Raw genomic sequence first — 23,164 nt, 5'->3', positions numbered from 1 at the left:
TTCCATGGGCACAATCTTGTAAAATAAATCCTCTAAGTACTAAAGCTGTTCAAAGTTCGTTATTATGGCAATGTACATACATATATATGGTACGTTTGCTAGACTTTAATTAGGCAATTAAAACCTTTTGTTGTTTCGTATTTCGTAAATACCCCCTTATCAATTAATATTATAACTCATGATCGTTCATTCGAGTTCCAAACTGGGCATAGACCTTTATCAAATAATAGATAAATAATAGTAATAGATAATTTATTGGAGATAGAGATAGATTTATTTTCGGAGCAAGTGATATAATTGAACAGAATTTGAGAAACAAAAAAAAAAGAAAGAGAGAGAGAGATGGTAGAAAAGAGACTCACAGTCCGTACAGTCGAGAGGAGGCTGCGTGCTGAAATGTGGCGAGATGGGAGGGTGGTGACACCGGCTGGGTGCATACCTCAGCACCCGGCTGTCAGGAACAGGATGCGTCGAGTCTGGGCTCTCTCTTCTCTGTTTCTCTTGCAACGTGGCTGTCGTACCCACTCCCAACTCCAATTCTTCTTTCCAGTCCCAACTGCCGAGCATCCTCTTCCGAAAATTCTCTTTTTAGGCAAACACTCGTCGTCGTCGTCGTCTCCTCTTTAATTGTTTCGCATCTTCACTGAATATCCTGAAAGAAAGAAAGGTTTCAGCTGGCTTTAGCTCGATCGTGGACGCAACCCTCTGCTTATTCTCTCTCTCCTTTCACTACATCTCGGTCCTTTCTTTTTTCAAGCAAACTTCAATTTATGGGGAATATTTGCTATAGCGGCTTTTGTATATCAAGCCAGGTCAGTAAGTTTGTTTCAGTGAATGCAGAGAGAAAAGAGAGAAAATGAAGAAAAGAAATCGACCTTAAAGAGATAACAATATAAAATGCATAGAATTTCGTAAGTCTTGTAACACGTTTAAAAAAAGATGAGGTTTTGCAAGTAAATTTAACAGCTATTTACTATAGTAATTATTTTTTTTAATGTATATAATCACGCCTATCACATAATCATTGCAATCAATTCGGTTAAAAAATATATAAAAAAATCTTAAGTTGTAAGTAGTAAATATATATATAAATATAAATCGGCCAATCATAGTTCGACATTCACCTCGATCTTTCGTTTCTCGACATTTCTCGGGAACGTTTGACCGTAATTAATAGCGATTCGTTTACTGCTCATATTTTTTTTTAACATTTTTACGCATTCTTTTGCGATATTATTTAAATTAAAAAAAAAGTACACATGAAAAAAAATAGTAAATAATATCAATAAATTAAGAAATGATATGATAAAGAACATGGAAAAAAAATGACCCGAGCAAAATGATTAAGCAAGCTCGTGAATTAAAATTAAATAAATTAAATTTAAAAAAAAACTATTGCACAAGTTATTTTACTACAAAACGAATAAATGATTTACTGCATTAAAATAGTATAACAGATCGTGTAAATAAAATTATCGAGCAGAAACAGGTTGTAAGAATTTTACATGGAACCATTACAAATCGTAGATAAGAGAAGAGAACGCTTGAAGCGCGATAAGAAAGGTGACGGAGCCATGAGAAAAACGAAGAAATAAAGAAAGACTCGAGACGAAGTGAGACGAAGGTCAGTCCCGCGATCGCTGATTGAAAATCACGCGTAACTGCAGTTAAGATAGTTGTCTCGCAAATCGCAATGAGAAAAATTTAAAAATTTAACTATACGTTAATAAATGTGATATTTACACACACGTTTGTAAAAGCAATTGACCATCCCAAACGCGAGATAATCGCTGTCAAAATTTGCACTTTTTATATGTGTCGCATACGCAAAATCTCATAGTTTGAATTTTAATAATTAGAAAGAATAACAAGAAAGTGATGAAAAACTAATACAAAGTAGAAAGGATACTTTAGGAATTCTATTTAAAAAAAAACTGAAATTATTGATCGTTTAGTTTTAGAAATACCTCGCAGTATCATTTCATCCTTATTGTCACCGAAAGTTAAACAAAGGCAGACGATGCACGCGAATGTTGTGGGCACTGACTTGACAATAGGCAGAAATAGTACAGAATTTCTAAAAGTTTTCAATCGGTAACCGTAGATAGTCGGATGTTTTAACCATAGACATAGTATATGATACGTCTATGGTTTTAACGTTGTTTCAGAGTATAAAATTTTGGATTGTACTGTCGCAAGACAACTAACTTAAGGCTGACATTACATTTGTCCGACAAACATTACATTTACGACAAACTTTTTAAACGATTGATTAGCTAATTTCTAGAAATTAGCTAAGAAATTTCAAGAAATTTTCTATTTTACAGCCAATCAGTATTCTTACGAAGTTTGTCAAATGTAATATTACCCTAAGGCCGATATTACATTTGTCGTACGACAAACTTTTTAAGCGTTATGATTGGCTGCAAAATAGAAACTTTCTTGAGTCTCTAGAAATTGGCTAATCAATGCGCTAAAAAGTACTCCTATCAAAGCTGGCCTCCCCACCTTGCAAAAATAAAAAAATAAATAGCGTGCCATTATAAGCTATTTATGAGCTTTCATATCATGCAAATTAAAAATTTTGAGCTCGTTGCACTGGGCAGAAATTTAACACCCCAGACAGCACAAAACATCCTCAGGATCATCCTGAATATGTCCAGGACGGTTCAGGACATTTGTAGGATGTTTCAAGATATTATTATGAAAATATTTATAAAAATTTAATATGCATACATAATTATTTTTAGTTGTGTCGGCTATTTAATATAATTTAGAAATCTTAAGTATTATAATAAGTATTAATGTCCTATAAATGTCCACTGGATAACCCCTGGATGTCTGTAGGATATATCTGCCTTGTCTATTATATTGGATGTCTTTTGGATTTCCAGAGGACATATACATGTGCAATTAATTGTTAACGTTAATTTTGTTTAATATTAATAATTGAATTTGATGCGCACATTTTCATATATCCAAAATTATTATTTATTTAATATTTCATGAGAAATGTTACTGTTCGCAACATTCCAAAAACTTTACAAACAATAGTATTCAACCGCTAGTTCGTTTGTTTACCGCTATGCGACACGCGAACTCGTATTTGAGATTTGGTCATGAGAATTATAAAGCTTGCAAAGAGCAACTGACAGGAAATTACAAATGTAATTATTTTCTATCAGTTCAATTTCTGATGCAATCCCAACATAGGGAATTCAGATATTGGATTGTTTAGACAATATTACAGAACTCAAACCCGGGAGCCAAACCTAAAATAATCATGTACAGCACAAAAGCCTCAAATATTAAAGAACGGGGAACTATTTTTAATATTAGATTTTTAATATTGGCAGTAAATAACAAAACATAATTTTAATTTATATTTAAATTTTAAAATTTGCTCCTTGAAACATACGAAAAATATCCCTAACATATCCTATAAAAATCCTTAGGATGTTCCACAGGATCTCCCTGGATTCTCCAGAGGTTAATATACGGCTATCATTTACTCTTCCTCAGGACATCCAGAGGAGATCTGAGGATTACAATGGGATATCCTGAGGATATCCTACATGTATGTCCTGGATGCCCTTTGGACGTCCTAAGGACATCCTTGTGCTGTCTGGGACTTTTGTAGGGGGGCTGAGTCGATTTCGATTCAGCCCCCCTACAAAAGTGTTAAATTTCTGCCCAGTGCAACGAGCTCAAAATTTTTAATTTGCAGGATATGAAAGCTCATAAATAGCTTATAATGGCACGCTATTTATTTTTTTATTTTTGCAAGGTGGGGAGGCCAGCTCGATAGGGATTTAAAAAGTTTGTCGTACGATAAATGTAATATCGGTCTAAGGCTGATATTACATTTGTCGTACGACGAACTTTTTAAGCGCATTGATAAGCTAATTTCTAGAGATTCGAGAAAGTTTCTATTTTGCAGCCAATCAATATGCTTAAAAAGTTTGTCGTACAACAAATGTAATATCGGCTTAAGAGTACATCCGCTTTCAACTATTAGAAATGACTAGTCAGTTATTATAACTAGGGAATTATTCAAATATTTGCAAAATAAGAGTCAAGGAATTTATAAATTTTCTTACAACTGCGGATGACATATGACAGGATTTTGTAGAATTATCAGCATGTTTGTGATTCGTACGATCTTGATCGGACAATAAAGATTAATTTTGTCATTATAAAATTCGTTGATAAAATTTCCAAAATCTACAGCGACACCAGTACTCAAGAACTAAATAATGTACAGTTTGTGCCATCAGGTTTAGAAATTGTAGGCTAGTTGTCAGTCGATTGTGGGCGTATGATATAACGCAATTACAATTCGAAGTTACAATTTTCTAGCTAAGACATATATAAAATTATATGTACAGCAAAGAAAATTTTCAATATCAATAGAATAAACAATACTTTACATAAACAACATATTTTGACCCACTTAATTGTACGAAGTAATGAGAAATCTTAATATATCTAGTATTTTTCTTCAATTTGAAGAACATATGAAAACGTGCGAAATTATGGAAAAATTAATTTTATTATTATAGTAAAACATTTATTTTGAATTTACATTCATCATTTGTAAGAAAAACATTCACAAAAACTATTAATTTCAAATTAAATAAATAAATACAAAAATAAATAAATAAATATATATATATATATATATATATATATATTTATTTATTTATTTTGCTAATATTTATAACCTATATAAAAATATGAAGACTTAAACATAAACATATGATACAACACGTTTATGGATATATTAATGACTATTTGAATTTCGCGCGTTTTTGGGTACTGAGATTTCGGAACATATTGGCTCGCAGTCTTGCTATAGTTTATGCAGGCCGCTAGCAGTCTATACTTACATAGTCAAAGATCGAGAGTTATAAATATTTTGAAATTTTTGTTGGATTGATTTTAAATCGATGACGAAATAATTATAACAAAAAGAATAAATAATGACTTTGTATGTATAATACTTTTTATAAAATATATATTTTTATGTTATAAAAAAGGTACGTTATCTTTCCAATTATGCTGGCACAATTAGAAAAAAATAGATTGTATGACTAAGAATCGACAAAACAGATTAGATTGAAATGCATTTTATGACACAAAAACTAACACCTTTTTATGCATTTCTAGTCTCTCCGAAGAGAACAAACTTTTATCCCCCCCCCTCCCCCTCTCTTTGTGTGTGTGTGTGTGTGTGTGTGCGCGCGCGCGCGCGCGCGTCCGGTAGGTACAGAGATTATAAGAAGGAATGCATCACACGCGCAAAATATGCTGTTTACTATTTAAAATTTGTATATGTGTGTGATTCATGATTCGTTTCACTTATCTATAATATACAGAGTGTCCCAAAATTAAATGTCAAAACTTTGGGAGCGTGTGAGGAATCGACAAACTAAGAAAAAAAGTTCTTTAGAGATTTACTCGTTTTTGATGTGTTTTAAAGAAAATCGCAAAAAAAAAAATTCATCAAAAAAACTTAAAACAACACTAAATTTATTATGTTTATCGAAAAGTACCATAAGATAAAAGTTGTTAAAACGAAATAAAAACGAGTAAATCTTTTTTTTTTTTTTTTTTTTTTTTAAGTTCATCGATCCCTCACACTTTCCCAAAATTTTGACAATTTCGGGATATCCTGTATATCCAAAAGATCCGCTCGCTTCTTCCTATGTGTACGTGCCACCTATTCTCTCCTATGTCTCTCCATTTTCTTTTACGAAACTTTCAAACTGTCGCACTAATTCTTAATCTTTCTATTCCTACCCGTGTAGAAAAGACCCATTAATCTTTTAAAAGGCATTCGGGATACGATTCCGAAACTTGCGGACTATGAGTCGGTCGTTCCTACACAGAGCCACATATCATTCCACACATGCAATGCACGCCAAAGTTTCGAAATCGACGAAAATGGTGAAAGATAACGGATTTGTTTTTAAAAATCTGGGCGATAAGAATAAGGATAAGAAACCGATCGTCGCAGAATATCGATTAGATATTCATTTCAAACGACAATCGTTCACCTTAACCTCAATCTTTGTATTCCGTTGCATCAAAATTGCCACATATATGCATGCGCACACGTACGTACATAAACTTTATATTTTACATCTTATTAATTTTATATTTTACAATATTCGTCAATGATCAAGATTTATTTTAAATTTTATATTCTATGATATTAGATGTACAACTTTGCTTCCGCCGTTTTCCTATAGATGGCTTTAGCGGTAAATAGTGGTCGAAATAAATAGATCATAGACGTCATGCAATAAACTTGAGCATCTGTCAACATAACCCTATAGAAACATTAGTCGATTTGTGTCTGCATCATAAAGTTATTCTCGATTGAAAATGTCAGTTTACGAGCCAAATTCTCATCATTTGCGGGAGGTTTTAATTTTCTGCTTCAATATGAAGAAATCTGCTGCTGAGGCTCATCGAATGCTCTCAAATACTTATGATGAAGCCGCTATTAGTGAAAGAACGTGTCGTGAGTGGTTTCAACGCTTCAAGAACGGTGATTTTCACGTCGAAGACCGGCATAGCGGTGGAAGAGAGAAGGTTTTCGAAGATGCAGAATTGGAGGCATTACTTAATGAAGACTCGAGTCAAAGTCAAAAAGAATTGGCATGATCATTGGGAGTGACTCAACAAGCAATAACCAGTTTTTTACAATAAAACCTCGAATTTCGGAAAAAAACGGCGGAAGCAAAGTTGTACACCTAATATATATAAGCAACAGTTATAATTGATGTATGCATCATATTTTATGTATTTATGAATGTAGTCATATTTTTCATAATTCGCTATTAATTTTACTCATAATAAATATAGCAAATTTAGTTTAAAATTTTAAGCATATGTTAAATATATAATAGAGAAAGATGATAAAAAAATAATGACTACAATGTGTGTTACTATTCAGTATTCATCTACAGAAAGTATCAAAGCTGATGAAAGCAATACGATTGAGCAAGCACTCATAATATAACTTATTTGAAACATACTTTCTGCTAATCTTAAATAATTTTTTCTAATAGTTTTGTTAATTATTCAGAGTTTACTGAAACCTTGTAAAAAAATTCCCCGAAAATTCCCTGATCTTCCAGATATTTTTATTCAAAATTCCAGGTAAAGGAGATATTTTAAAGATTTTCTGGTGCAACTTTCTAATATAAGTTATTTTATTATTTTCTAATGTTTTTCATTCATACGAAGGAAAAACAGAGAGTCTTGTTTCAAGTGCTACATTTGTAAATGTACTGAAAAAAATTACTAGCTTTCGTAAGATAATTTTTCACTTGCATATAAAATTTTCATTTTTTTATCACTAAAAATTACAATAAAGAGTATGTACTGCATATTCAATATTTTATTAAAACATTAAATATATAAACAAACATATACATATAAATATATATTTATGATATATTTTAAACACATAATTTATTTAGCTCGCCGACTATTTACAATATAAGAGCAAAATTATCAAATAGAAGATTTTTTAAAGAAATTCCGCAAATCCCAATAAAATTTCATGAGAATTCCCTGATTTTTCCAGATACAAAAGAAATCTCTGAGAATTCCAGTTTTTCCAAGTAGTAGATAACCTGTATTGTATATATACCAGCAGAACTTCATATAATACACCATAATATTTCTAATAAAAATAAAAATTTCAAAAAGTGCACCAACTCTTTTCATTCCGACAAAAATAGGGAAGAAAAGAATAGCAAGACGTTACACATATTTTGCTAGTCACGAATCAATATCATCACTGCGTTTATAACGCCGTGTATACAATTATATTCGGACGTAAATAAGAGTTCCGACTGATTTACTAAGAATCGTTATTACCACTGATCTATATATCATACTATTTTACACGCCCGAGGTGCGCGCATGCGTGCTGATGCTCTAAGGGCTTGAACAGAATGGCTGACTTGACAGTGTCTTTGTCTTGAAGTAACGCACAATACTGTCTACAAGATAGTATTGTGCGTTACTTCAAGACAAAGACTTAAGTCATAAGACATTATCAAGTCAGCCATTCTGTTCAAGCCCTTAAGTGATACCAATAAGTGCAGGTCATGGATACCGCTTAATAAACTTTTTAACAGTTTTTTAACTTTTAACTTTCTTTTTAACTTTGTAACAGCTGCACACGAAAAGGAAGGTCCAACTATGATAACATTCTCTATATTTGCAAATATTTTATTTATAAGACCCACAAAAAATGATTAAGAAATTGTAAATATTAAAAAATAATCCAAAATTCCTCGAATCATGACAAGTTGATTGTATTATCGCAATTAAAACGTATGATAGGAACCTTTATTGAATGAATGAAGAATTATTGTCTTACCAAACATGAAATTTTGTAATATTTTGGTCTATTTTATGATCTGTTTCATCATTTAATCCTGATTTTTTTAAATTAATAACAGCAAAACTGTTACGTAAATTTCAGTTACAGTCTTACATAGACCGCGGTTTTAGTGAAACTCATTTGAATTTCCCAAGCTCGGAGACAAATTGCCGGGTAAGATGGCGGTATCCATTTGGGGACGTTTTTGAATCCTAAGAACAAAGGCGATCGGCAATCCAGATATATAGATCAAGGTTATAGGTTATTACTTACAAGTACTAATCGATAAAAGTATACATTATTTCTTTCATTCTGAGTTTGCTTTTAGAAATTCGAGATGAAAAGAATAAAAATACAAAACACCGCTAGAATTTATGCGGCATACCAAGAAGAGAATGGCCAATAAATCCCATCCCCTGTATACCACCTACAATTCTCTTGTTCATTTCGAATGAAGTTCTAGGAAATCTTTCTTCTTTCTCTTCCTAACCGATACCTGCGTGTTCAGAAAATTTTTTTGTCCTTAAAATAGAATAGACATTCGTTACATTGTGTAAATAATCTGTCCGGTCAAGCGACATCCCATAATAACGGATTGTGAGTCTGACTGAAAAGAGATTCAAGCGTTTGACGCTCTTCGGTTATAAATCAGGTACTTGTCAACGTTGGTAGTGTTAATATTACTACTCGCGGCAAGTAAAAGGGTGAGTTTTCTTTGCGACTGTAACACAATTGTGCTTCTTACCATTCGGATATTACCGGTTTATCGTTTCGATACATCCTGCAACCCCACTATGTCATAAGAAAATCATGCCGTCCATAATCAAGTTTTATTAAATTTCGTGTATTGACAAATTTATGGCAAAAATACAATTGAGCGTAAAGTATGTTTTAGAGTTCGTTCAAAATACGTTTGCCCCATGCTTCATCTACAATGTTGTAGATATTGTCTATCCATAACAAATGCATTTTTAACCATCCATAAAAATCCGTTTTATACAGGGTGTTCCCAATTTAAATGGCAAAACTTCAAGAGTGTGTAGGGGATCGAAAAACTAAGACAAAAAGTCTTTTAGAGATTTACTCGTTTTTACTCCATTTTAGAGAAAATCGCAAAAATTGAATCTCTCATGGTCAGTTGCTCTCTTGAGTCGATTGGCACCGAATAAACTTTCTGCTTCAAGGTTCCTTACATATGTAAACACTTGATGTTATCCTTTACGGTGCCAATCAATTCAAGAGAGCAATTAAGAGACCGAATCATAGATGTAGTGTACCAAATATCACTAGAACAATGTCTAGCTGCAATTAATGAGATCAGTGCTAGATGTAATGCTTGCATTGCTGCAAGAGGGCAACATTTTGAATAATGTCTACATTAAATAGATGATAACATAAATAAAATGTAAATAAATAAGTAAAAAAACGGAAACTTGTTTTGTTTCTTTTTTTGTGATTTTCTCCAAAATGGAGCAAAAACGAGCAAACCTCTAAAGAACTTTCTGTCTTAGCTTTTCGGTCCCCTACACGCTCCTGAAGTTTTGCCATTTAAATTGGGGATACCCTGTACAGTGTAAAATATTTATAATAATATTAATTTATAATTATATTATAATATTATAATATTAAGAATTCTTATATATGACAAAAGCAAAATTATTATACATATACAAATGTAAATTGTGATCGACTACATTTTTATAACTTTAATGCGTGTATACTTAAAAAAAATGATTCTTAAAAATAGCTATTTATATATTCATTTCAACACTACTCAAGTACACGAAAACGATAACGAATCAAATAATATACTTAGCGATAAATAAATGCACAATACAAAATATCGCGTTCACTATGTACTGAAAATACAGGGTGTCTATTCAAATATTGTAAAAAATCCTTGAATTCTCTGAATACTCCCTGATTTTTCAAGTATTTTTTTGTTCAAAATTCCAGGTAAAGAGAATATTTTAAAGATTCTGGTGCATTTTCCTAAAATAAATTTTTTTTATTTTGTACGCGTTTCTTAATGTTATTTACTCATATAAAAATACAAAGCTACTTAAGTTTCAAGTGCTAAATTTATAAATGTACTGAAAAAAGCGAAATAGCTTTCGTTAAGTTAAAAATTTTTAACTTGCATAACGTTTTCATTTTTTTATCACTAAAAATTAAAATAAAGAACATATGCTGTATATTCAATATTTTGTTAAGACATTAAATATGTAAACACAGATAGAAATATATTTATAATATATTTTAAACACATAATTCACAACTTGGCTTATTGGCGGATTGCAAACTGCTTACAGTATAAGAGCAAAATTATTAAAAACAAAATTTTTTTTTTCAAAAATTCCCTGAATCCCGATGAAATTCCCTAAGAATTCCCCGAGTTCTTCAGGAATAAAAAAATCCCCTGAGAATTCCGGGTTTTCCATGCTTATTCAGGGAATGAACCCCCTGAAATATATATATATGTGTGTGTGTGTGTGTGTGTGTGTGTGTTCCTCACAAAACCTAGTAAGTTTTTTGTATAATCCACGGCGTTACAGCATGCGTGAACAAGTCGCGCCTAGATACGGTGCGACTTCCGGCGTATACCCCAGATAATGATATCGCTAGAATGTACGACTCGTTAAAAAGTTGCAGACACCATTCGCGTGAACGCTGCTTCGCATACAATTATTGGTAAGATTTCTCTTGACTTTATCTTCAACCACTTTTAGTTAAAAGAAACATAAAAGATCACACAATCCTGACATCCAAATAGTTTACGTTCGAAATATATAAGCATCAGTTATAGTCTTCTTAATAAATATTTAGTCTAAAGTTGAATTAGCAAGTTATTCAACTAAAAACATAATTTAATTCTCAAAGTAAATTGTGAAATTTGCAAGTGAGAAAGGAAGTGAGTAAGAAGAGATTATAATTTTTAATAAGTACAAAGTCGATTTTACACGTCTGAATAAAAATTTATAATTTGCAAGAGAACAAAATGTAGAAAATCAATTTATTAAAAATATAAAATGCATTAAACGACAAATTAATACAATCTACAATCTACACTAATACATATACAGTCTATTTATTCGAAATATATCAAAAAAAGTTTATTTTATTTATCACGCATTATTTAATATTTTACTACATACATTAATATTTAAAATTATTATAATTTATATTTATAGTATAATTTTTACATGGTTGGCACACAACTATATGCATATAAAGTGATTATTACAAGTATATTCTAACATTATAGCAATAATAGCTATATAAAAACGAAAATCTCAAATATAATTATTAATTTTATTATGCAAAATGTTATAGTTATAAATACTAAACACTTTTCTCTATGTATCTTAAGTGCTTTCTCCGTGCAGAATAAGGATACTTCAGTAGAGCGTCACGATAGAAAAAATGATGTTAGAGGCGCATCAAGTGACATTTATAGCGATTTAAGCGAAGCATCGATGAATTTCCAAGTTCATTATAGCGTGACATTGCCCTTTAACGTTCCATCGTCACGTATACGCATGATATTGCATGTTATACATGTATACTCTACGTATGCACTCATTTACTGTACGCGACATTGCGTAATCTTTGCATGTCGGAATGTAATAAATATTCAATTATTATTAAAAACTATATATTTAAAGAAATTACTCTATAAAATATTGTATATAATTATTTTGATATAAATTTTTATTTTAAAATTCAGCGATTATTGTATCATATCGTTTTTTAAATGAGTGAGTTTACTTTAAATGGCTAAAAATTGCTGTAAGTAGAATATGAAAAAAAAAAGTATTTTACGCATATAAAAGTACGTACGATTAAGATTGCTTTTTTGTAAACTACAGAAATGACAATAATGACTTTTACATCAATCAACCATTAACTATTCTATTTATTCTATATACGAGATGGCAAACGATTAATTTCATATCTTGTAACAAAATTTAATTGCGATTCAATGATGATTCGATATTTGTAATTATCAAAGTTGTCTATCCAAAGCTTGTAAAAAAATTTCCTGATTTTTCAGGTAATTTATTCAAAATTCCAGGTAAAATTAGAAAGCTTTTAAATAAAACTTTTTTAAATAATTTTTTTTTTTTTTTTATGTGCGTTTTCTAATGCTTTTCGATCAGACAAAGGAAAAATAAATCATTTAAATTTTAAATATTAAATTAAAAAATGCATTGAAAAGAAGTGAATGACATTTGTAAGATAAGCATTTTTCATTTGCATAATATTTTCATTTTCTATCATTAATCGTAAGAATTATTAGGTGTACAACTTTGCTTCCGCCGTTTTTTTTCCGAAATTCGAGGCTTTATTGTAAAAAACTGGTTATTGCTTGTTGAGTCACTCCCAATGATCGTGCCAATTCTTTTTGACTTTGACTCGAGTCTTCATTAAGTAATGCCTCCAATTCTGCATCTTCGAAAACCTTCTCTCTTCCACCGCTATGCCGGTCTTCAATGTGAAAATCACCGTTCTTGAAGCGTTGAAACCACTCACGACACGTTCTTTCACTAATAGCGGCTTCACCATAAGTATTTGAGAGCATTCGATGAGCCTGAGCCGCAGATTTCTTCATATTGAAGCAGAAAATTAAAACCTCCCGCAAATGACGAGAATTTGGCTCGTAAACTGACATTTTCAATCGAGAATAACTTTATGATGCAGACACAAATCGACTAATGTTTCTATGGGGTTATGTTGACAGATGCCCAAGTTTATTGCATGACGTCTATGATCTATTTATTTCGACCACTACTTACCGCTAAAGCCATCTATAGGAAAACGGCGGAAGCAAAGTTGTACACCTAATATAATAAAATATTTACTCAGTATTGTATATTTAGTATTTTTTACTATGGCAATGAACATATAATCAAAGAGAGAAAGATATATATTTATAATATATTTATTTCAACATATAATTCACATCATTAGCCAGATTACCGATGCTTGCAATATAAGAATAAAATGATGCGAATTCCCTGATTTTTCAAAGTAAAAACAAAATCCCTAAGAATTTCAGGTTTTCTAGGTTTTTCCAAGGAACAGATATCCTGAATTATATAGATCATACGTGCAACCAATCATCACCGATCTTTCGATGGAAACCGAATGGTTGAAAATGGAAACGATCATCTCCCGACAATAGTCATTACTCGGAAGGGGAGAGTGCATTCGAGCCGCGGCTACACGCGAGGTGGCCGCAAATTATTCACTCGGCTCTCTCTCTTTCTCGTCTTACTGTGACGAGTATATGCGCGTGCGCGCGCATACACACGCTGTTAGACGTAAACGCGGAGGCTGTTAAGGGCCGCTTCACAGCACACAAATCGCAATCGAGAGTTGCACGCAAGTCTCTTCCATAAACAGATTGACCGACGCCCAGCAGTAGTACACGCTCTTATACACCGTCATGACGTCATATTTTGTAATTAAGCGAGAAAGAGAAAGAGAGAGAGAGAGAGAGAGAGAGAGAGAGAGAGAGAGAGAGAGAGAGAGAGAGAGAGAGAGAGAGAGAGAGAGAGAAACGTTGACCAAGCGTGTCGAGTTGTGTGTTGCGTGTTACGGCTGATGTGTATTTCTCGCGTAGTATACCGGGTGTGTCCGATAAAACGTACATTGATATGATTCTTGAAAGAAATTGTATTTGAAACCTCTATTAAGCTAGCAGAACCAAATCAGCAGAATCAAACTGGACCTATCACATTATTTAGTACCCATTTTGTACTAATTTGCACCAATAATAATAATTTTGTACCTCGTGCCATTTTCAAAAAAACCGTGGCGTTGCTACCATCAAATTAAGCTAGCACGACCAAACTAAAACAAAACGAAAAAATAAAAATAAGACTAGAAATTGAAAGGGTTGAATTTGTACTAATTTGTACCACCCAAATAAACTCAATATATCTAGCCCTTATGCTTAAAACAACCTCCAATTGAATTTAGCCCTATTAAGCTCAAGAGTAAAGTACTCTTTCCAATCAGCAGAATCAATCGCTACTTATACACTGGACGCGGCATAATTTGTACCGCCAAAATGTGAAGTTTCAAATTTTGTACCCCCGCCGTTCCTTCGAAAACTACCCCCGACTTCTATCCGTCTCAAGAGTAAAGTACCCTTCGCGACAAGTAGAATCAATCGTTACTTGTACACACAACGCGACAAGTTAAATTTTAGAAATAATTTTAACGTCGAGTATTTCCCTGTACTTTTGAAAAAAAATTGCAATAAAAGATTATGATGTTTTTTCTAATAAACGTATCTTTACAATGTAAAAAAATATTTGTTTATATTTGTAATTATCTCAATAGCCAGAGTTTTTATTAAAAATGAGATAACAGATTTAAAAAAAAAAAAAAAGGTGAAAAAACTTTGATTCGCCAGATCGTTTCTAAGAACAGATAAACACAGCGTTATCCTAATTCTTGCGAGATATAAAGCGCAGTTGCATATAGATGAGCATTGCAAGCACACGAGCGAAAGTTTGCGTGTAACGGATTACAAAATAGCGAAACATATTGAATGCACGTGGTTTAACGGCCGGGATAATAATGCTCTATGAAGAAATAAAGGTTCACACGCTAGCGCAACAACCGTGCATGCACCGAAGAGTAACGTTCGCATTGCTTTGAGACGCAACTCAAATTTGCAAAAAATATTTCTCCCTATTGTCTAAAAATACATAACAAATATTTACAACATATGAAAAAGATGTTAAATATATACACTGTAAGAAAAACTCCAGACAAAGTGTCTGGAGGTTATTCTTGCAGGCACGCTGTCTGAATTCTTAGGCAATTTTTTACAGTGTATATGAAATAATATTAAATAAATTTTAAATAACAATGAAACGTTTCCATATCGTCATGTTGGTTTGTTTAAAACTGTTCGTTGCCAACTGTTTAATCAATTCTCTATTATTTGCGCGCGTATTTCTCATATATCATAAAATATTACGTACATAATTACAAAGAATTGCTAATCAATTAATATAAAGTTAAATCAAATTAAACGAGCCGATTAAAACAATACAAACCAACTATATTCTTTCGTCTTTCCATACATCTAGTAGTATTATATTTTATAGAGCATTATTGCATTAAATTAGAACAATTAATAAATTTGATTTGTTAAAATTTGTTTCATTCAATCTGTGAATTGCTCAAGGGAGAAGAGGAAGAGTTATATGCATTTTCCTTGTCGATAACGCGGATTTATGCGTGACACGCTGAATCCACGTGTGCTGCAACACGTACACAACTGTGCACAGACGCAACACTAAGGCCAATGAGTGCGAACGCGTGTTATATGCACCTGTATGCCGTGTACGTGCATACCGATCGCAAGAAAACAGAATGAAAAGAGAAAGGTAGAGAGAAGAAAGGAAGAAAGGAAGAAAGGAAGGGAGGGAGGGAGAGAGGGTGTCATGATGCAATGTTACTAGAGATTAAAAGGATAATAAAAAAACAACAACTTTCGGTAAAAAACTAGTTTTCACTCTGCAAAATGGGTTTTTTACCCTATTAATTACTCAGAATATCCATTTTCAAAAATTTATAGCAAAAATCTAATTTTGATGCTTATTTATTAACCTTTGATACACGACTTTGAAAAATGAGCATCAAATTTACTAAAATTAGGTATCAGATTCCATGGTTTTGTGTTATTCTCACTTCTGGTCCATAAAATGACAAAGATAACAACAGTTTAATTATGCTTGAGAGAGTTTTCTTCTAATTTTATGAAACTTTAAAAATAAAGAATATCAAAAAATACCATTGAATTATAAAAATCACAATTAACCTGTTTTAAGATATTCGAACTCAACTAATGAAACAAATACGAAGTCCATTGAAATTGATTACTGACTCAATAAACAAAATAATTCAATTCCTATACCATCTTTTATTCGAAGAAAACTGGTACTATCTTTAAAATTATCAAAAAAACAATTTTTTATCCAAAAAGACCGTTTTTTACTTACCCCATTTTTAAAAAACTCTGATTTTTTCGTTTTAAAAAAGGAAACCAGTGTAACGGCTAAAAAAGGTTATTTTTAAGGTTTTTTTTCTGGTAAATAACTGTTTTTTGTTTTCAAATCACTTTATTAAAATTACAAAATACATAATTTAAAAAATTTTTTGTGAAATTTTCATTAAAAAATATTAATATTTATAGCTACATAACCAATAGCCGCCTTAAACCAACGGGTGCACGTGTGGTGGGCAAACTGAAGCTATTGTCTCATATTTTAAGAAAATACTTGTCTTTTTTTTCCACAGCTTTCGTTGCTCCGCTATGCATGCCCCATTTTTTTTAAGGCGGCTCACAATATTGGCTATTATAGCTATAAATATTAATATTTTTTAACGAAAATTTTACAAAAAGTAGTTTAAATTATGTACTTTGTTATATTAATAACGTGACAGAAAATAAATTTTACCTGAAAAAAAAAAATCGTTAAAAATAGTTTTTTTTAGCCATTACACTGGTTTCCCTCCTTAAATGTCACATATACACGTGATATTTATTACAATATCATCGAAAATTGCAAAGCTAAATCATGAAAGTTTACAAGTCTAAGGAATAAAAAAAAGAGAGCAATGTCCCATGAGTGATAATTCTTCTGTGATAAAAGGTAAATAAATGAAAGAAAAGGAATCTCTTAATTTTAGAAATGTTCATGCACAAAAGAAAATTATAGATTAAAATTTTTGAATAAATTTAAATGAAATAAAAATTATTCCTCTAGCGATTTCTTTGGCTTTGAATTCGACGATTATTTAATTGCGAAGCGCAAATTTTATGCTGAATAAGTATGATAAAAAATGCAGCAGGATCCGTTTTGTTACATTTGCCGAAACGTTTATGACATTTAATCGTTTTTTCACGATACTATTGAACATCCTATACAATTATATAAAATAAATATATATGTAACGTTTTGATATTCCATTATCTTATTGAGATATTATATGTATACAGGCAACACATACGTTGAATTTTATAATTTTAATAACCACGAGTTGCGCGATAGTCATATTGAAAAAGAAGAAGAAGAAGAAGAAGAAGAAGAGGAGAAGAAGAGAAGAAGAAAAGAAAAAAGAAGAAAAGAAGAAGAAGAAGAGGAGAAGAAGAGAAGAAGAAAAGAAAAAAGAAGAAAAGAAAAAAAGAAGAAGATTTGAGAAAAATTATATATTTCGAAGAAGATTAAACTGCTTTTGTTTGAAACAAAGACCGCGATGACAAACTGATCATGAGCATTAACCAACATAGTGAATGTATGTATTACCGTAATACAATATCAATGAATGCTATTCCAGCCACAAATCTTGCACGTTCCCGATTAATTTCGCTAGTACTTAAACAAGTACGTTGATAATTTCAAAGCTAATCGAATAAGAGATATTCAGAAGATCTATAAATCCTCTCCTCCCGGAAGGAAGAACAGGCTCGTTATACATTTATTAGTCGTTGATAACGCTTAGTTTATACGATAACGATTATCATATACATGTGTAAATCTTCATAAAATACAGTCATAGAAATGCGTAGACGGTGGTAAAGAGAGAAAAAAGGGATCACGATTATTATATTGCAATCCAACATAAACAATGTCAAAGTATGTACGAAGAAAAGAGATATTTTAGACATATCGGCATACGATAACGCAATCAATACAAAGCGTGTGGTATCGTCGCGCAAATCCGCGCCTGTAAAATCATTTTGGGAATCAATTTGCCTGCCCGTTGTTTTATTTTCCGTTTGTTCGCTCGCTAATCCAAAACATTTGGAATGATAAAAAGTATAAAAAAATGCGCTATATCTTTTTGCCTTTTAAATCACAAAGCATAAATTTTTCGTTAATATAAAAATCAAATTTAACGAATTAGTTGTTGTTAAATTCGAAACTAAAACACATAAGAGAATTATATGCTAATTAAAAATTAAATTCTATAAAAGATTCTATATTGTAAGATTACGTTATCAAAAAGCGGCACGCTTCTCACGCTATCTGTATTTTAATGTTAACACTCTCGCAGCTCTAGATCATAGATTGCGATTGAATCGTACGGATTACACAACATCGGTTTACTGTTTAAAAATCGGAGCAGATATAGCAAAAGTTTGGTCATAAATCCGTATCGATAATACGTAACGATGATAAACGTCTATTTCATTTCGTGACAGAATCTTAGTAAATCGCTCCTTTTTCGCGCGACTAAATTTACAGATAGATATCAAATTCTCATCATTTACCTTCACAATATGTACATATGTATTTTATTCAAACAAAAATATATATCTATTAATATTAAAATTTAAAATTATATATTCTCTCTCTTATCATAATACATATGACAGAGTTATGTATAATATTACAGAATAAATGAATGAATTGCATAACTAATAATCGGAATTCTTTCAAGTTCGCTTTGTCTCTTGAATATGTTTAAATACATCAAATATAATAAGTTGATATTCACATTATATTTCCTTCTACACAACTTATCTATCACTCCCGACTTGATCATTTTGGCTTATTTGCTTTAAAAACTTTTATTCATCCACAAAATTTCAATTTCATCGCCAATATTTATATATTCTCCTTCCATACGAACTCTCTCTATTTAAACCTTTTATTACAATTAACTTATTTTTATGTAATAAATAAGCCTCCGGTCAAAGTTTAAGTTGAAACTATGTTTGACGATTACTATTCAAACACAGATCAATGAACCTAATGAATCAATATGTATCGGATCTCGCGCTAGTTGGCGCCAGAGAGATGAAAAGAAGAAGAAGAAGAAGAAGAAGAAGAAGAAGAAGAAGAAGAAGAAGAAGAAGAACTAGAGGAGAATGGGGTTACGGAAGAGATGAGCTACAGATATGCACACACGCGCGGTGTCATATAATCTTATCGTCGATCGCAAGTGATTCAACTTTGAACTTTTCGTCGGACGAAAATATATCTGCGTATTCGGCTATCGAAGTGGCACGACTTGAACGAGAAGGCGCATATATAATGTAATGATGATATTTTCGCAGAAATCATTTTTCAATTTCCATTCGATCGAAATTATCTGTTGGAAAAATGATGAATAAAGACCTTTAATTATCCGTTTCAAACGTCAGTTAATCTTTATCTTTGTATGCATCCTGCGCAATTAGTATCTGTACAAAAATAATTTATTAAGTTGTATGATTATAACTTGAATCGCGCAATAATGTATCTTTAATACTTGACACCATTATAAAGTGTAATAGAGAAATATTTTATTTCAATACATATATCAAGCTCTGTCAAAGAGAATTTACTCTATAATATACAGGGTGTCCCAGAAATAGACCAATAAATTTCAGGTGGCGATAAAGAACACTAAAACAAGCCAATTTTATTCGAGATATCAAAAAATGTTTTATATAAAAGTTTTATGATAAAAACACCTCTATTTAACCACATTATAAAATTTTGAAAAAAAAATTGTTTTTCATAGATTTTTGCCCTTGTTAGTCTTTTTGATTCTCTATTGTCGAAACGGCCCATTTGCCGACACGAGTTTGTAGGCAAAATTAGCTTGTTGTCCTTTAGAATCACCTAAAGTTTGTCGATCTAATTTTGACATCCTGTATATAAAATTATGCATTATCAACGCATCATTATATCGATACAGTCTTGATCGTAAATTTAAAATAAACATGTGTACAACTTGAACCTTCGGCAAGATAAAATGCCCGTCAAAGAGACTTACTCATCGTCTGGGGCAACGTTGAAAATGACAGAGCGAACTGACAATCCTAGATTGGTAAATCCGCCCACAGCTGGCGTGGCGTGCAGCGTGGAGAAGAGCACCACCATTTCATCGCTCAATTGCATCCCGTACACCACGAGTGCACTTTCCATTTAGACGATGACGACGGTCTCGCCGCAGCGTGATCAATCGCATCGCGCAAAGGCATTACTGTGCACATACACACATATACACCCGCAACGTGAGAGCGAGAAAGAAAGCGTAATCGCCGACGCATTCGAGTGAACCATCACACTGCTGCTGTGTACCAGTCCTGCAAAGATGCACTATGGAGAACCGGCGTAATCTCGTTACGAAGAAAGGAAGAGAAAGAAAGAGAGAGAGAGAGAGAGAGAGAGAGAGATAAATAGAGAGAAACGCTGCGTGCACGTTATATATAAGCGCGATTATTTATAATATCATCGCGATACCAACAATACATCGACCCCTGCATAAAAAATGAAATCGATACATTGCCCACAAATGCAATTTTGACAAAAATGCAAACGAGTCCGGTATCAAGCTACGAGCACGAAAATCACGCGCGACACTTGCGAGATAAATAAAAGAGAGAGAGAGAGAGAGAGAAAACACTTTTAAAACCGATATCAGAGAAACGTACAAACGAAACACAATGGCACTTTTTGATGATGAAACTGCGGGGGATTAGGCGTAAAGATAGCCCGAAGACAGAATCGTCAAGAGTTTTATCGTCCGAATTGACAGCGCATAAATGTCCCCGCACGTTGTTTTTTTTCGAGGTTAGAAATTATAATATTCCCGGTGAGAACACAGAGACGATTTTTACGCGGCGAGAACGAAGCAAATGTTGGCATTAAAGAAGAAACGTAGTGTCGGATCCGTGCGGTCTCGACGCGTTTAGCAGCTCCATCTTGACTCGACTCGACTCAGCTCGACTTGGCGATGGTCGCTGGGCGCTCTCGCTCTCAGAGTCAAGTCCCGCGCGTACACGTTCCTTCCAACTATTGTTCGCTCGCTTCTCCATTCGTCCGTCCGTACCTTCTCCCTTTCTCTCGGGAGATCGCCGGGAAACGCGCACATTCGAGCCGCTCTCACTAACACGATAAATCCATTGTGAGAGAGAATTCCTGGCGGCACATTCCGCGTGTACGTAAGAGTACGACGGTGAAGAGAGACAAAAAGTCCCGTGAGACAAAAAGTAAGAGAGAGGGAATAGAATCGCCGAGACACGACTCTGCTCGGACTCGATCAACGTATAGATGTAACTCGTTACGGGGGCAAAGAGACGGAAAGTGGAGGTGGAGAAAAGAAAGATGCGCTCTCGTGAGGAGGGGAAAGGCGGGGAAGCGGGAAAGAGAAGGAGAAGATGTAGGAGAAAGCAAAAGTGTGCGTGTGTATATCCCGAGGTGGGAGGTAAGTGAGTACAAGAGTTGGGGGAAAAAGAAAGGAACCGATATACCAGAGGGACGAAGGAGTGGGGAAAGGAATTAATGCATGCCAAAGAGAGGAAGAGGAGGAAGAAAGAGAGAGAAACGACGGAGGAAGAAAAACGTAAGAGGAGTGCGGGAGGAAAGGAAGGAGGAGAGTCGCGTATGATCGTCGTATAAATAGACGAGAGACGATATAGTAAGATTCCTACGGCAGGTAGGGATCGCTCGTAACATGCGACCAACTGCTTCACACACGCTCGTTTCCTACCCAGCGTAGGCCCCGCCGTGCCGGGAGTGATGTGTGTGTATGTGAGAGAGAGAGAGAGAGAGAATCACCAACACACGAGCAGTAGCATACACAAGGCCGAGCGACTGGGAGGAGGCGGTGCGCGCGCACGTGCACGCACGCATGCACAAATGCATCCGCGCGCATGCGCGCATGCACACGCCGACGTAGTAGTACAGTAGCCTATCCGAGTTCACTCTTGCATTCGCGTAAATTTTCGCCTACAGATGCACGCGCTTGTGTATTTCCCAACTTTACACTTGGCTGCGCTCTTATGCCCATATCAGACTACGCATTGAAAGTTGAAGATTAAAAATTGGAATTTGACTAAACAGAATAAAAGGGACTAAAATTTCTTTATCCCAATTGGTCAAATTTCAATCTTGAATCTCGAATCTTAATCTTCAATCCGTAGTCTGATACGGGCTTTAGACTCGGTGGTCGGGCAGCGTGGAGTCTCCATCATCGTCTTTCTTGGAGCACGTCGCGTGCACCGACGTGCGTATCATGTCACCGAGTACGCGGTCGCTACGCAATCCGGGAGGGTCTTTACCGACCGGGAGGGCAACGCGGCCGTGACAATAACAATGACGATAGCGATGATGATGATGATGATGACGGCGACGACGACGTCACTGCACGAGGAAGCGAACAAGGATTAAGCCGAAGGCACCAAATTACCGACATTGTAAGGCCACCGCGTCAATGTGCTTGCAATGATCCTTTCGTAATGTCTCCCTCCCCTTTCCCAGATCCCTTTCTACATCTTTATCGATGAATCCCCCCCCCCACTCTCTCGTTCGCTCGCTCGCGCGCGTGTACCGACTCGGGATTCGATTGCTCAACTGAACCGCTCGCGATGAACCGAGTGTAACCGAACATAGCCACATACCCTCAACGCTACTTTCTTCTCTACGATATCCGTTCTTTGCACGTATCTCGACCAATGGATGGAATGAATATACTTCACCCCGAATTGGACCGAGACAACGTGTGCATTTATTGACAACCCGAAGCTGTCACACTCGTTCACATTTATGTAAACGCATACAGAGACGTATTATACATACGGCGTGACAGAGAGAACCGCGCTCGTTCCCGCTGGTATCCGCCTCCACGCACAGACTCCGACGAGGTGCACTCACACGGACGAATGCACTCGCGCACGCTCCGTTATTCCACACGCTGCTGACGCTGACGCGAGTAGTGGCGGCACAGTGGCTCGTT

At 33.9% G+C, this 23,164-nt stretch overlaps 1 protein-coding gene across 5 annotated transcripts in view; it reads right to left on the bottom strand.

Annotated features, from left to right (window-relative positions):
* Cic (Putative transcription factor capicua) overlaps positions 1–23,164 on the bottom strand; it is a 61,828-nt gene that overhangs the window by 16,690 nt on the left and 21,974 nt on the right. For 2 of the 5 annotated variants that reach the window (XM_070294380.1, XM_070294383.1), the window contains exon 2: positions 363–652. In XM_070294380.1, the coding sequence (XP_070150481.1) occupies positions 363–437 (75 nt within the window). In that variant the 5' untranslated portion in view covers positions 438–652. Of the gene's footprint in view, positions 1–362; positions 653–20,200; positions 20,514–20,861; positions 21,862–23,164 lie in introns of those variants that run through there. The other 3 variants (XM_070294381.1, XM_070294382.1, XM_070294384.1) reach the window with 3 other exon arrangements.

The sequence above is a fragment of the Polyergus mexicanus genome, unplaced genomic scaffold (genome assembly GCF_030449975.1).
Source record: "Polyergus mexicanus isolate NDT 795.1 unplaced genomic scaffold, iyPolMexi1.0 SCAF_4, whole genome shotgun sequence".
NCBI classification, from domain to species: domain Eukaryota; kingdom Metazoa; phylum Arthropoda; class Insecta; order Hymenoptera; family Formicidae; genus Polyergus; species Polyergus mexicanus.
The sequence above is the reverse complement of the archived record's forward strand: the minus strand, read 5'-3'. Positions and strand labels throughout refer to the sequence as shown.